The 13,012-nt window shown below is 45.1% G+C and overlaps 1 protein-coding gene across 1 annotated transcript; it reads right to left on the bottom strand.

Annotated features, from left to right (window-relative positions):
* Window positions 1-252: 252 nt before the first annotated feature.
* On the bottom strand, window positions 253-10,196 carry LOC310800333 (GATOR1 complex protein DEPDC5-like). The gene is made up of 5 exons (XM_083662926.1): window positions 10,170-10,196; window positions 8,578-8,698; window positions 7,544-7,757; window positions 1,361-1,561; window positions 253-378 (listed from the first exon to the last, which is right to left on the bottom strand). Exons 1-3 carry the CDS (start codon window positions 10,183-10,185, stop codon window positions 7,607-7,609), a joined length of 288 nt encoding a protein of 95 aa, XP_083519052.1. The 5' UTR covers window positions 10,186-10,196; the 3' UTR covers window positions 253-378; window positions 1,361-1,561; window positions 7,544-7,606.
* Between the last annotated feature and the right edge of the window lie 2,816 nt (window positions 10,197-13,012).

Genomic DNA, 13,012 nt, shown 5'->3' with positions numbered 1-13,012 from the left:
CAGTTGGGCCATCTCCCTCTCTGACTATGTGATTACCAGATAAGCAGGCTAAGAGAGAGAGAGAGAGAGAGAGAGAGAGAGAGAGAGTGTGAGTGTGTGTGAGTGTGTGTGAGTGTGTGTGTGTGTGTGTGTGTGTGTGTGTGTGTGTGTGTGTGTGTGTGTGTGTGTGTGTGTGTGTGCACGTGTGTGTGTGTGTGTGTCCACCTGAAGTCCTCTGAGCCAGCAGAGCAGATGTACTGGTCCAGGTAGTTCCACTTGTACAGGTACTCCTCCAGTCTCTCGTGGCCAAACTCCACCCAGCAGGACAGGAAGTGGGTGTCCGAGTGTGGAGGGCACAGGCTGTAGGTGTACTGGATCTGGGCCGATTCACACGGGTACCTAACACACGCACGAGCGCGCGCGCACACACACACACACACACACACACACACACACAAGTAAGGGGCCGATGAACACTCACTGTCTGCTTCGCACAGCACACACATTTAATAAGCATTTTTGGATGCGAGGGTCGTCCCGCTTCCCAGTATTGGACATCGCTAGGTAGGGTATCTGGATCTGGTTGCGTCCATGCCTTTGATTTAACGTTTACACAGCGTTTGTGAAGATTCAATGGCAGAACCGCAAATTCCAAGTAGCGTCAAGTCAGGCAGTATAAAACGAAAACTTCCGGGTATAACCTTCGCAATAATGGCAATTAAATAAAGTAAATGCACGTGTAATGTTTTTTTGTGTGTGTTTCGAAAGATACAGAACGGAGATAAACTGGAAGAATATTTGCTCCTTTCGAAAAGTCAATTTTAACCCGTAGTGAGTCGACATTCTGATTTTTTGTTACTAAGTAATACAACATTTATTTTATTTTGAAGGTAAAAACGTCTAGCTTCCTGTATTCTGTATAATTTTAGTAGGTTTGATGCATTTTAGGACTGAACATAGCAAAGACCTGTTTTGTTTGTAGTGCTTGCGACTCGAGGAAATCGATGCATCTGGGCGTGAGTTGTAGGGTTGTTTAATTAATTACTTACTAACGTTATGCGCAAACGATTATATGCCGTGAATGTTAGGCAGTTATCGCCCATTATGTATTTTTAGTTTTCACAACTCCCCATTGTGTGGTCATGCCCAAATTCCCCCACCCCCGCCGCCCGCCCCCTCTCTACTTTACAAACTCTGCGGAGGTGCTACTCATGTGTGAATGCAACATGCCTCATGTGTGAAAGGGTACACTTCACGTATCATCCGGGGCAGGCTCAGTGGGGAGCAACCCTCACCTGAGGCACACACACGTTAGTGTGTGTGTGTGTGTGTGCGTGTGTGTGTGTGTGTGTGTGTGTGTGTGTGTGTGTGTGTGTCTCACCGACAGGGAAGGTGTGCATCCAGCGGCGGTGGTTGGAGGTGAGCTTCATGGGCATCCTGGACGGGGCGAAGGGGTTTATAAGGTCCCTCTGAGGGGTGTAACCTCCGGGCCGGATGTGCAGCGTGGACTCAGCACTTCCCACCGCGAACCTGCCGGGGGCGCTAGAGTCTCGCTGAGACTCCATCATCTTCTCCAGCAATTCTGACAAACAAGAGGATGGAGTGACAAAGGGTGGATGAATGGGATGGAGAAAGAAAATGAAATAAATCAAGCAATCCGATTGGTTCATCAGAGCCGGCTCTGCTTTGCACAATTCTCTACGTCTGAGAAGGGTGTTCAAGCAGTGCTGCAGACAGCAAGCAGTGCTGCACACATCAAGCAGTGCTGCACACATCAAGCAGTGCTGCCGACATGAAGCAGTGCTGCAGACAGCAAGCAGTGCTGCACACATCAAGCAGTGCTGCACACATCAAGCGGGGCTGCAGACAAAGCAGTGCTGCAGACATCAAGCAGTGCTGCACACATCAAGCGGGGCTGCAGACAAAGCAGTGCTGCAGACATCAAGCAGTGCTGCACACATCAAGCAGTGCTGCACACATCAAGCAGTGCTGCACACATCAAGCAGTGCTGCAGACATCAAGCAGTGCTGCACACATCAAGCAGTGCTGCACACATCAAGCAGTGCTGCAGACATCAAGCAGTGCTGCACTCATCAAGCAGTGCTGCACTCATCAAGCAGTGCTGCACACATCAAGCAGTGCTGCACTCATCAAGCAGTGCTGCACACATCAAGCAGTGCTGCACACATCAAGCAGTGCTGCACACATCAAGCAGTGCTGCACTCATCAAGCAGTGCTGCACACATCAAGCAGTGCTGCACACATCAAGCAGTGCTGCAGAGCAGTGCTGCACACATCAAGCAGTGCTGCACACATCAAGCAGTGCTGCAGAGCAGTGCTGCACACATCAAGCAGTGCTGTACACATCAAGCAGTGCTGCACACATCAAACAGTGCTGCACACATCAAGCAGTGCTGCACACATCAAGCAGTGCTGCACACATCAAGCAGTGCTGCACTCATCAAGCAGTGCTGCAGAGCAGTGCTGCACACATCAAGCAGTGCTGTACACATCAAGCAGTGCTGCACACATCAAACAGTGCTGCACACATCAAGCAGTGCTGCACACATCAAGCAGTGCTGCAGACATCAAGCAGTGCTGCAGACATCAAGCAGTGCTGCAGACATCAAACAGTGCTGCAGACATCAAGCAGTGCTGCAGACATCAAGCAGTGCTGCAGACATCAAGCAGTGCTGCACACATCAAGCAGTGCTGCAGACATCAAGCAGTGCTGCAGACATCAAGCAGTGCTGCAGACATTAACACACATCAAGCAGTGCTGCAGACATCAAGCAGTGCTGCAGACATCAACACACATCAAGCAGTGCTGCAGACATCAAGCAGTGCTGCAGACATCAAGCAGTGCTGCACACATCAAGCAGTGCTGCACACATCAAGCAGTGCTGCAGACATCAAGCAGTGCTGCACACATCAAGCAGTGCTGCACACATCAAGCAGTGCTGCACACATCAAGCAGTGCTGCACACATCAAGCAGTGCTGCACACATCAAGCAGTGGTGCAGACATCAAGCAGTGCTGCACACATCAAGCAGTGCTGCACACATCAACACACATCAAGCAGTGCTGCACACATCAAGCAGTGCTGCAGACATCAAGCAGTGCTGCACACATCAACACACATCAAGCAGTGCTGCACACATCAAGCAGTGCTGCACACATCAAGCAGTGCTGCACACATCAAGCAGTGCTGCAGACATCAAGCAGTGCTGTACACATCAAGCAATGCTGTACACATCTAGCAGTGCTGCACACATCAAGCAGTGCTGCACACATCAAGCAGTGCTGCAGACATCAAGCAGTGCTGTACACATCAAGCAGTGCTGCACACATCAAGCAGTGCTGCAGACATCAAGCAGTGCTGCACACATCAAGCAGTGCTGCACACATCAAGCAGTGCTGCAGACATCAAGCAGTGCTGCAGACATCAAGCAGTGCTGCAGACATCAAGCAGTGCTGCAGACATCAAGCAGTGCTGCACACATCAAGCAGTGCTGCAGACATCAAGCAGTGCTGCACACATCAAGCAGTGCTGCACACATCAAGTTCGTTGTAGAGCTGTCGCGATTCCTCGAGTACCTCGAATAACTCGAATAATTAAATTGATCGAGGCCAAAATGATTCGCCTCGACACGGCATTTAGAGAGACTGTTTCTCACGGACGCTTACTGGTGTGGCACAGCGCTCTTCCTGTGTAAACACGTGAGGACACAGACAGACCAGAGAGCAGCTATAGCGACTAGCGAGCGGACCCCGCAAAATGGAACGAGGCAACGGAGAAAGCAGACAGGAGGAGCCGGGAAGGGAAGAACCAGGGCCGAAAAAGCGACCGAAACTGTCTAAAGTGTGGGATCATTTCACGCTGAAAAAGGACACGAACTCAGTGGTGTGCAAGTACTGTAAGACGATCCTTGCATATCACAACAGTCAATGCTTCAGCACCTGAACCGTAAACATCCAGTCTACGCATCCACCAGCGCATCTACGTCGAGCGGAGCAAGGTAACGTAACGTTAACTATACACAACGCTAATGTAAATGTATGCTAATGATTGCTACTTGATATTAAGACTAGTAGTAGTTGTGCTGCTGGCTTGCCACGTTGCCAATATGACTATTAGTAACTGCATTCACGCTGCATTTTTTTGATGTGGCTTGCCGTTTTCTGTGAGAAATACAAAGCTCAACCTAACGTTAACCTAACGTTAGCGGCTAATTTAACAGCGTTGTGTGTGTGTGTGTGTGTGTGTGTGTGTGATCACACTAGCCTGTTGGTGTGTGAGAGAGAGAGAGTGAGTGTGTGTGTGTGAGAGAGAAAGAGTGTGTATGTGGAGAATGTACATTTACACACCCTAGACCGGTCGACTCTTCTCATGATGATTGCAAACAACTATTTAATTGGTGCATTTTAGGCTCCAATTATTACACCACCTGACCTGTTATCTTGCTATTCTGATATTTGTGTCAATAATAGGCAACAGGTCTAGGGTGTGTAAATGCACATTCTCCAGTTTTGTTATGAACTTACCTAATAAATATCAATATTAATTATTATTTCACCTCTTTTTCAGCGGATCACAGCGTACAATGGACAGCTTTATAAGGACGGGTCCATCATGTTCAAGTGAACAAGCAGCTGAGTTCAGCAATAGCATTTTGAATATGATTGTGACAGACATGCGCCCTCTGTCCATGGTGGAAGATAAAGGATTCAGAAAGATGATTTCGAGTTTCAACCCGAACTACACACTTCCCTCAAGGACCTTCTTCATGAATAAGATGGAGAAAAAGTATGAGGAGGTCAAAGGCAAGTTGATCGAGAGGCTTAAGACGCCAAACATGATGGCACTCACTACTGACATTTGGACAAGTGTAGCGACAGAGGCCTATATGGGGGTGACGTGTCACTTTCTGAGAGAGGATTGGGAAATGGAGTCCCACTGCCTTACAACCATGCCCCTTGAAGAGAGACACACAGGTGCACATATTGCAGAGTGGATTGAAGAGGTTATGTAGGCAGTGAAGGAGAGAGGAAGTGAAGTGGTGAAGGGTTAAAGGAAGTAGGCAGTGAAGGAGAGAGGAAGTGAAGTGGTGAAGGGTTAAAGGAAGTAGGCAGTGAAGGAGAGAGGAAGTGAAGTGGTGAAGGGTTAAAGGAAGTAGGCAGTGAAGGAGAGAGGAAGTGAAGTGGTGAAGGGCTAAAGGAAGTAGGCAGTGAAGGAGAGAGGAAGTGAAGTGGTGAAGGGTTAAAGGAAGTAGGCAGTGAAGGAGAGAGGAAGTGAAGTGGTGAAGGGTTAAAGGAAGTAGGCAGTGAAGGAGAGAGGAAGTGAAGTGGTGAAGGGTTAAAGGAAGTAGGCAGTGAAGGAGAGAGGAAGTGAAGTGGTGAAGGGCTAAAGGAAGTAGGCAGTGAAGGAGAGAGGAAGTGAAGTGGTGAAGGGTTAAAGGAAGTAGGCAGTGAAGGAGAGAGGAAGTGAAGTGGTGAAGGGCTAAAGGAAGTAGGCAGTGAAGGAGAGAGGAAGTGAAGTGGTGAAGGGCTAAAGGAAGTAGGCAGTGAAGGAGAGGAAGTGAAGTGGTGAAGGGTTAAAGGAAGTAGGCAGTGAAGGAGAGAGGAAGTGAAGTGGTGAAGGGCTAAAGGAAGTAGGCAGTGAAGGAGAGAGAGTGTTGTGAGGGACTTGGATTTTTTTTTCTCCAATATTTTATATATAAAAAAATCAGCCCTCAAAGTCTTGGGACTTGACTTGGACTTGAGCTGAAGAAGACACTAGTTTAATACACACCAGTATGTGTAGAGACATTTATTTTTATTTATTTTATTTTTTAGGCACTGCTTAGCAAGGCAAGGCCCAGATTACGTCACCTCGCTCAATAATGACAGAAAAAAGAAAAAAAAGCACTGGTTGGGTTAGTTAAAACTAAAGCAGTAAATATGTGCAATTACCTTGAGTTAATAAATACAGTTTTCTACAATTTAACTTGGTTGTGGTTTCCCCCTTTTTGCATGCAAGTTTGAAAGTGTTCCAATATAAACCACTAATGTGTGTACTCTTCCATTTTCCTTTGTTGTGAAGCTATCATACAGCGACCAGCGTGCTTGTGCACAGTTTACTGACATCACATTACAGGATTTCTGGGTCTTAAAGTTCAAATGTTTCAGTTATCTCCCGCTGCCATTTGGAAGCAGCAATGTGTGAAGTTGCCTCATGCAGCTGTAAGGTAAATGAACGATGTAAACTAGCTAGTAAGCCATTCATTCATATTATTTAACGGTTGCTGTACACTGGAAGAACTCAAACGTCAGGTTGAAAAGATGACACTGCCAGTTCTATGCAATTTAAAAATAAAAATGTTGTTTTTTCTAAGAAAGAAACTAATGTAGTTGTTTATTTGAAGAGATTTATCTTATTTTTTGGTGTATAGTTACGATAAGCCTTTGAAAACACAAAAAAGGGTTCTTATCCGATTACTCGATTAATCGATGGATTATTCGGTAGAATACTCGATTACTAAAAGAATCGATAGTTGCAGCTCTAGTTCGTTGATGTGGCTTCTACCCTCTTCACATCATCATGTGACAATGATTTCTCAAAAACACCACTGAGTGACTGAAACACTAGCTGACCAACATGTATGTACACTCATGCTGATTTCAATGGTGAAATCTGTTTCCGGCTCAGTTGCTGAGAAAACTGCGTTTTACAAGCTAATCAATTGTGACAACCAAACTTGCTAGCTAAACCAGGGAGACCACGACAACAAACGCTAGCCTGTGTTGTTAGCTGCTAGTGTGTAAGGTACTAACCCTACGTTGCCTAAATATACTACTGCAGAAGAGCCAAAGTGACAGAGAAAGAGTGAGAGTCGGTAAGTGACAACTAGGGGTGTCACAATATATCGTCCCACGAAATTTCGCGATAGTAAAACGTCACGATATGTATCGTTGAGATGAAATCTCATATCGCAATTTTTTTTATTTTTTTATTTTCAAAAATAGACAAAGAAACAACTTTGTTTGTTGAAGTTCAATGTGTGGAAAGTAGTTCAGTTGAACAAGTCTCTGAAGAGACACATGAGAAGTTATACAGGAGAGAAACCATTCAATTGAGTTTCTGGCAAAACTGTTTACTTGACAGGAAAAACTGAAGATGCATAAAAAATAGACTAAGAAAAGTCTTGTTGTTTGAGTTTGAAGAAAAACTGAAGATGCATAATGAGAATTTATACTGCTGAGAAACCTTTTAGTTCAAAGTAAATCTAAGTGACGGTGTACAGTAACTCATTCTATTTCAAGATAAGCCTTATCTCCAATCTCATGTTTTTTCTAGTTGTTATTGTAATAACAATTTCCCACAACAGCATGTTTTGTATTTGTGCATTTCAAATAAAATACTACTTTTCCAGTCATATATTGTCATTATTCAAGTTTAAAAAAATATTGTTAAAATCGTATCGTATCGTTATCGTGAACCCAGTATCGTGATACGTATCGTATCGTGAACTGAGTGTATCGTGACACCCCTAGTGACAACACAAGCCCAGCTGTGGAGGATCACCTCTGGTGCTGGTGTAGCCCAGGGAGCTGCTGACTTCATACTGGGCGGGAGGCATGCGGGGGATCAGCAGGATGTTGGAGACGGGGCCCAGGCTGTCGTTGGAGGCCAGGCTGCGCTGTTCGTCAGGACCGCCGCAGTGAACGGGGGGCAACGCCCCGATGCCTCCGCCGAGCCCCAGCTCTTCCGTCCGCTCCCCTCTTTGTCGCGGCCAATCCTGACAGATGAGTCACACAGTCAGGTCTCACGAGTCCAAAAGATCTATAGATATCTCTATATATATACACAGATATATATATTTATAAAACGGCTCTCTCAAATCAAGCAATCTGATTGGTTCACAGCCATTGTATAAATCCAATAACCGAGTCCATGGCCATGGGTTATTGGACTCGGTTATTGGTTGCCATGGCAACTCTCTTACTAAAAGCCTTTGGTTTCAAAAAAAACAAATGGCGGAGACAGCTGTCAGATCCGTGTGAATCGATCTTCGCTTATAACTTTACTAATACTTCGCAGAAAATGATGTTTTGTACAAGAATAGACGCGGGCTAATGTCTTAACCCCTCTCTCGCGCGCCCTCACTCTTAACCCCGCATTTCTAAATAAGACGTAACGTTGCTTTGTGTCGGCATACGGCTCTGGTGTCGGGCTTTGCAAAAAGCTCTCAGCTTCTCAGCAAGCGCCAGGATTGGCCAATGTCGACTTCAGTCTCCAGAACGATCCAATCAAATCACCCGCATGTCTATCTTCTTGCTAGAGGTCCCGCCTTACAGTAGTGCTTCAACTGACTCTTAAAGAAAAACCATGCCAGTCGGACTTATAGTATTATTATTATTATATTATTATACTTGGAAACCGTTTTATAAAAGCAATATAGCACTCGAGCTGCGTGGTGTTGTGGAATATATCCCGCTGATAAGCTGTTATCCCACGAGGCCGCAGGTGGGATATATTCTCCACATAGGTCCATATAGGTACTGTAGATACCTATATATAGGACAAGTGTGGCGTTTGGTGCGATTTTGGTCACAAACCTGAAGTTGGTGCTCCTCTGAGCTCGCGACGGACCGGGAAGCCGGAACACCTGAGCGCCGTGGGCGTCGTAGTCCACCTGTATGGGGAGGCTGTTCTCAGAGTCCTTTGGAGCACAGAGAGCTGGAACAGATCATGGAGAGAGAGGAGGTTTGGGGACACATGATGGAACATCATGACCTGGTGAACGCTTGGAGAAAGTCAAAAGGAGCCCAGAGACAAACAGTGGGATCTTACTGTGGTCTTTGTTGCTCTTGAATCGTTCTGCATGAAGCTAGAAATAAAAACAAAACATTGACTAAGTTTACATGTACTGCAATATTCCCATATAAACCCGATTAAGACAATACCGATTAGCTTAATCTGATTACCTGAATAAGGCCATAGAGACACTGCGTAACGCGTCATCATTCAGAAACAAAAGGGGGGAAAACACAAACTCCCGTCCAATCCTGGCGTTCTCCTATGTCGTGTGCATGGTCGGGTGTTGCACAAAAAGATCGTATATACGGAAGATGAACACTCCAACTTACTTCATTGACAGCAACATCCACATTTTTCTTCTTGCCAATTCTCAATGGCTTTCTTGTTTTCCTGGGGAGTACAAAAAAACTTTAACTGGCGATTTTTTACATTTGTTGTCTGCGCAGCCCACCACACAACAGCTTTTAGCTATGTTTAATTCAAGGAAAATGAAGCTGGTGTGTGGAAATGAACGGAGCTTTTCCCCCGTGATGGGCGTGGGCTATTTCATGCAGTGTCTCTATAGTCAGAGTAAGCAATAGTGGAAATGAGACGTGGAGTACTCGTCTCAAGCGCTGCCTTTTCACTTTCCCCACCCAGATTAATCCTGCCGGTCCTGGGGATTGAACCGACGACCTTCCGGTCACAAGCTCGCTTCTCTAACCATTGGGCCACCACTGCCCCATATTATGTTCATTTAACACAATCAGCACACTAGCTACAAAATGTTGTACATCATCAAATGGCGATTAAGACTTTTTAAGGGTTGGATAGTGTAGCGGTAGATTCCCTGCCTACCAACACGAGGGTCGCAGGTTCGTGCCCTCTTGTTACCTCCGGCTTGGTCGGGCGTCCATACAGGCACAATTGGCTGTGCCTGCGGGTGGGAAGCCGGATTGGGGGTATGTGTCCTGGTCGCCGCACTAGCGCCTCCTCTGGTCGGTCGGTGGCGCCTGTTCAGGGCGGAAGGGGACTGGTGGGAATAGCGTGATCCTCCCACGTGCTATGTCCTGCCGGTGAAGCTTCCTGCTGTCAGGTGAAAAAGAAGCGGCTGGCAACTGGGCATGTGTCGGAGGGAGCACGGTGCTAGTCTACGGCTCTCCCGAAATCGGCAGAGAGGGTGGAGCAGCGACCGGGGTGAGCGGGGGGAAATTGGCCGAGTACAATTGGGGGGAAAATGACGCTGCCAGATGGTTTCTTTTCACGTAACCATCTGGGAATGCCGACGGTCAAAATACCAGACTCAAGGCTTCAAAAGTAAACATCCACAAACCAATGGGTAACATCACGGTGGCTATGTCCATATTTTATATGGTCTATGAGTAGACATAAGCAATAGATGTATGCTCACCTGTAGAAGTCTTCATAAAAGCGTCCCTCGTGATCCTGCCTAGAGTGAAGTAAGGGGAGTGAGCTATACTGGCTGGTTAAAAAAGAAAAATTTAGACATAAGCAATAGATGTATGCTCACCTGTAGAAGTCTTCATAAAAGCGTCCCTCGTGATCCTGCCTAGAGTGAAGTAAGGGGAGTGAGCTATACTGGCTGGTTAAAAAAGAAAAAATCTTACACTTCTAAAGATGCATTTCACCATTTTTTGTGTGGGAAGACAACACTATGCCACCTCGATTTTTTTTTTGCGGACTAGGTTTGGGTGGAATTCGTTCCTCCTCGCCCCACTCCATTGCACATCCGACTAACGTGAGGTGGAGCTTCATATAGTCTCTAGTTTTCTGGCTGGGCACGGGCCTTTGTGCCAACAAAACTGTTTTAAACATGGGGAATTCACACCTGACATGTTTGTTTACTTGGCCACAGCGCTAGTGTCTGATATTCTTACTACACAGCGGCATCTCCATTATAGCTGGCCGAGAACGCGCAACGTTATTACCAGACCAGAGTAAAAAATATATATATATATATTGTTATTACGCTATCGATAATCGATAATTGATCGTTAATTTTCCCGAATTTCGATTATGGAAATTGTTCAAAATGAACATCCCTAACCACTACTATGATGGTCACTCTAAATGCTGTTTCAGAGCGTTTTCCACCCTGACAAGAACACAATTCCTAAAGAAACACCGAAAATAACTTGCAATTTCTTGGCTTGAAAAAGGTCAAATTTAAAAAGATGCAGTACTTTTAATTGACACGAAATACTGGCTATCGCCGACTTGAAAATATCAGATGTCGGAAAATATCAGCATCAGCCTTCAAAAAGCCATATAGGTGGAAGCCCATTTCTTACCCTGGTGTCTTCACTGATGTAACCACAGGTGACCTTCTCTCCCTTCACCCACAGCTCACTGGCCTGGGCTCTAGAGAGGGAAAACACTGTAAACATTAGGGGTACGATACACTCAGTTCACGATACGATACACGATATTGGGTTCACGATAACGATACGATATTTTAACAATATTTTTTTGCGATCGATTTGTAAGTTGAGGGTTCATCCTCCACGCTAATTTGAGTAATTTCACTATTTTCATCCTCCGTGTCTGTAACGTCCTCCATTTTGTCTGACTCTGCAAATGAGTTCTTCTCCTTCTTCTACTAGTGTTTCTGCAAATGAGTTGACCGGACACAGACCTGCTTCACCTACTAGACTGAACTCAGAGCGCCCTCGTCTGTTCAAACAAAGCAATGAAAAGGAGAGCGAGCATGCAATCAGGTGCAGATCAGTGCCACCATGTTCAGCTTCTTTTTCTCGCGATATGAGATTTCATCTCAACGATACATATCGTCACGTTTTGATATCGCGATATATCGTGGGACGATATATTGTGACATCCCTAGTAAACATACATGCATGCAGGGACATCAAAACAAAGCAACTTCTTTTCCCCCTAACTTCAGCACTAAAAATTGCACATTTGCCTTTTGTTTAATTTACACATACTATCAGTTGGGTGCTTGCTGATCATAGAAAAACTGTAGAGATACATGTTAACATATTCCCCAGTGTACACCTACTTCATGTCACTAGTGTAAATGCCTTGACGTAAACACAATGTACATTGTACATAATATGCTTGATAATGCTACAAACTCCACCTTCTGGGTCACATAAGCACAGGTGATCACCTGTAATAAACAATATACAAGTGAAAAGCTCACATCTACAAGCTATTCCATATTATATGCAGGTATGTCAAACACACATTATGCCTCACCAGACTCTTCTTAAGCCTCCACATGTCGCCCCTGCTGATATACTGGTCTTTGAAGGTCAGCTCCACGAGGTCCAGCGTTAACGCGGTTCGCGGTCTTAAAGGGATACACACACAAATGAGGGATATACACGCAAATGCTGCATCAGGTATCAATGGGTTAAGTTTCTATAAAGGTTTGTAATTGTATGTATATGCAAGTCTGCCCTGATTCCTTCTCTTTTATGGAGAGGTGGTCTTGCTAAAACCTATTCAAAAATCTTATCAATTTGGCATATATATGATCAAAATAGCACTCATTTAAACAAGATGTCAACCTTTAGAATAGTTCCACCTGTTATTCTCATAATCTTCTTATTTAGATTAAGATGGTGAATCTCATTGTGCCGAATTGTCCAGTGAGCCCTAACGATGACATTAGAGGTCCCCAGTCATGTTCTATGAGAAGCACGGTCACATAAAACTGCCAGATTTGTTGAATGGAGTTCGACATAATGTACCATCTTCTCTCCATACAGGACAGTATCGGGGCAGTCAGAAAAGCTTTTAACCCTAGTCAGCACAACTATGGTTAGTTACTCAATCAAAATGTGACAAATGAACAGCATAAAAAAATTTTTTAACTTTTACCTGAACAAGCAGCCAGTAACGTTAGCTAGCTAACTGTCCCGTTGTTGACATTTCCTAGCCTAGCATGCTGAGACAAGAACTAATAAGAACTAAACTAATACTGTCTAACCATGAACAACTAACAACACTACCCACGAACCTCAGTTAAGTAAGTTACTAAAGATGTCTGGAACTTTGTTGTTTTGGAAAGGCAAACAAAAATACGTCTGCTTCGCATGACGAAAAGTAGACAGGAGTACGCTAGGCTAGGCTAGGCTAACAACTAGCCTAGCATAACACATCCGAGCACATAGGCAGCACAAAGCCAGCACCAAGAGACTGAAGAAACTCACTGACTTTAAACTGCTTACCGCTACAACTTTTAACCAGGACTTTTATCAGGAACTA

The sequence above is a fragment of the Poromitra crassiceps genome (genome assembly GCF_964638095.1).
Source record: "Poromitra crassiceps genome assembly, chromosome: 30".
Taxonomy (NCBI): domain Eukaryota; kingdom Metazoa; phylum Chordata; class Actinopteri; order Beryciformes; family Melamphaidae; genus Poromitra; species Poromitra crassiceps.
Note: the sequence above shows the minus strand (reverse complement) of the source record. Positions and strands in the feature narration are given on the sequence as shown.

Excerpts from the sequence above, each read along its gene's own strand:
- LOC310800333 (XM_083662926.1), bottom strand. Across the intron at positions 7,758-8,577 it reads CAGAGGAGCACCAACTTCAG|GATTGGCCGCGACAAAGAGG; the intron begins GTTTGTGACCAA and ends CTCATCTGTCAG.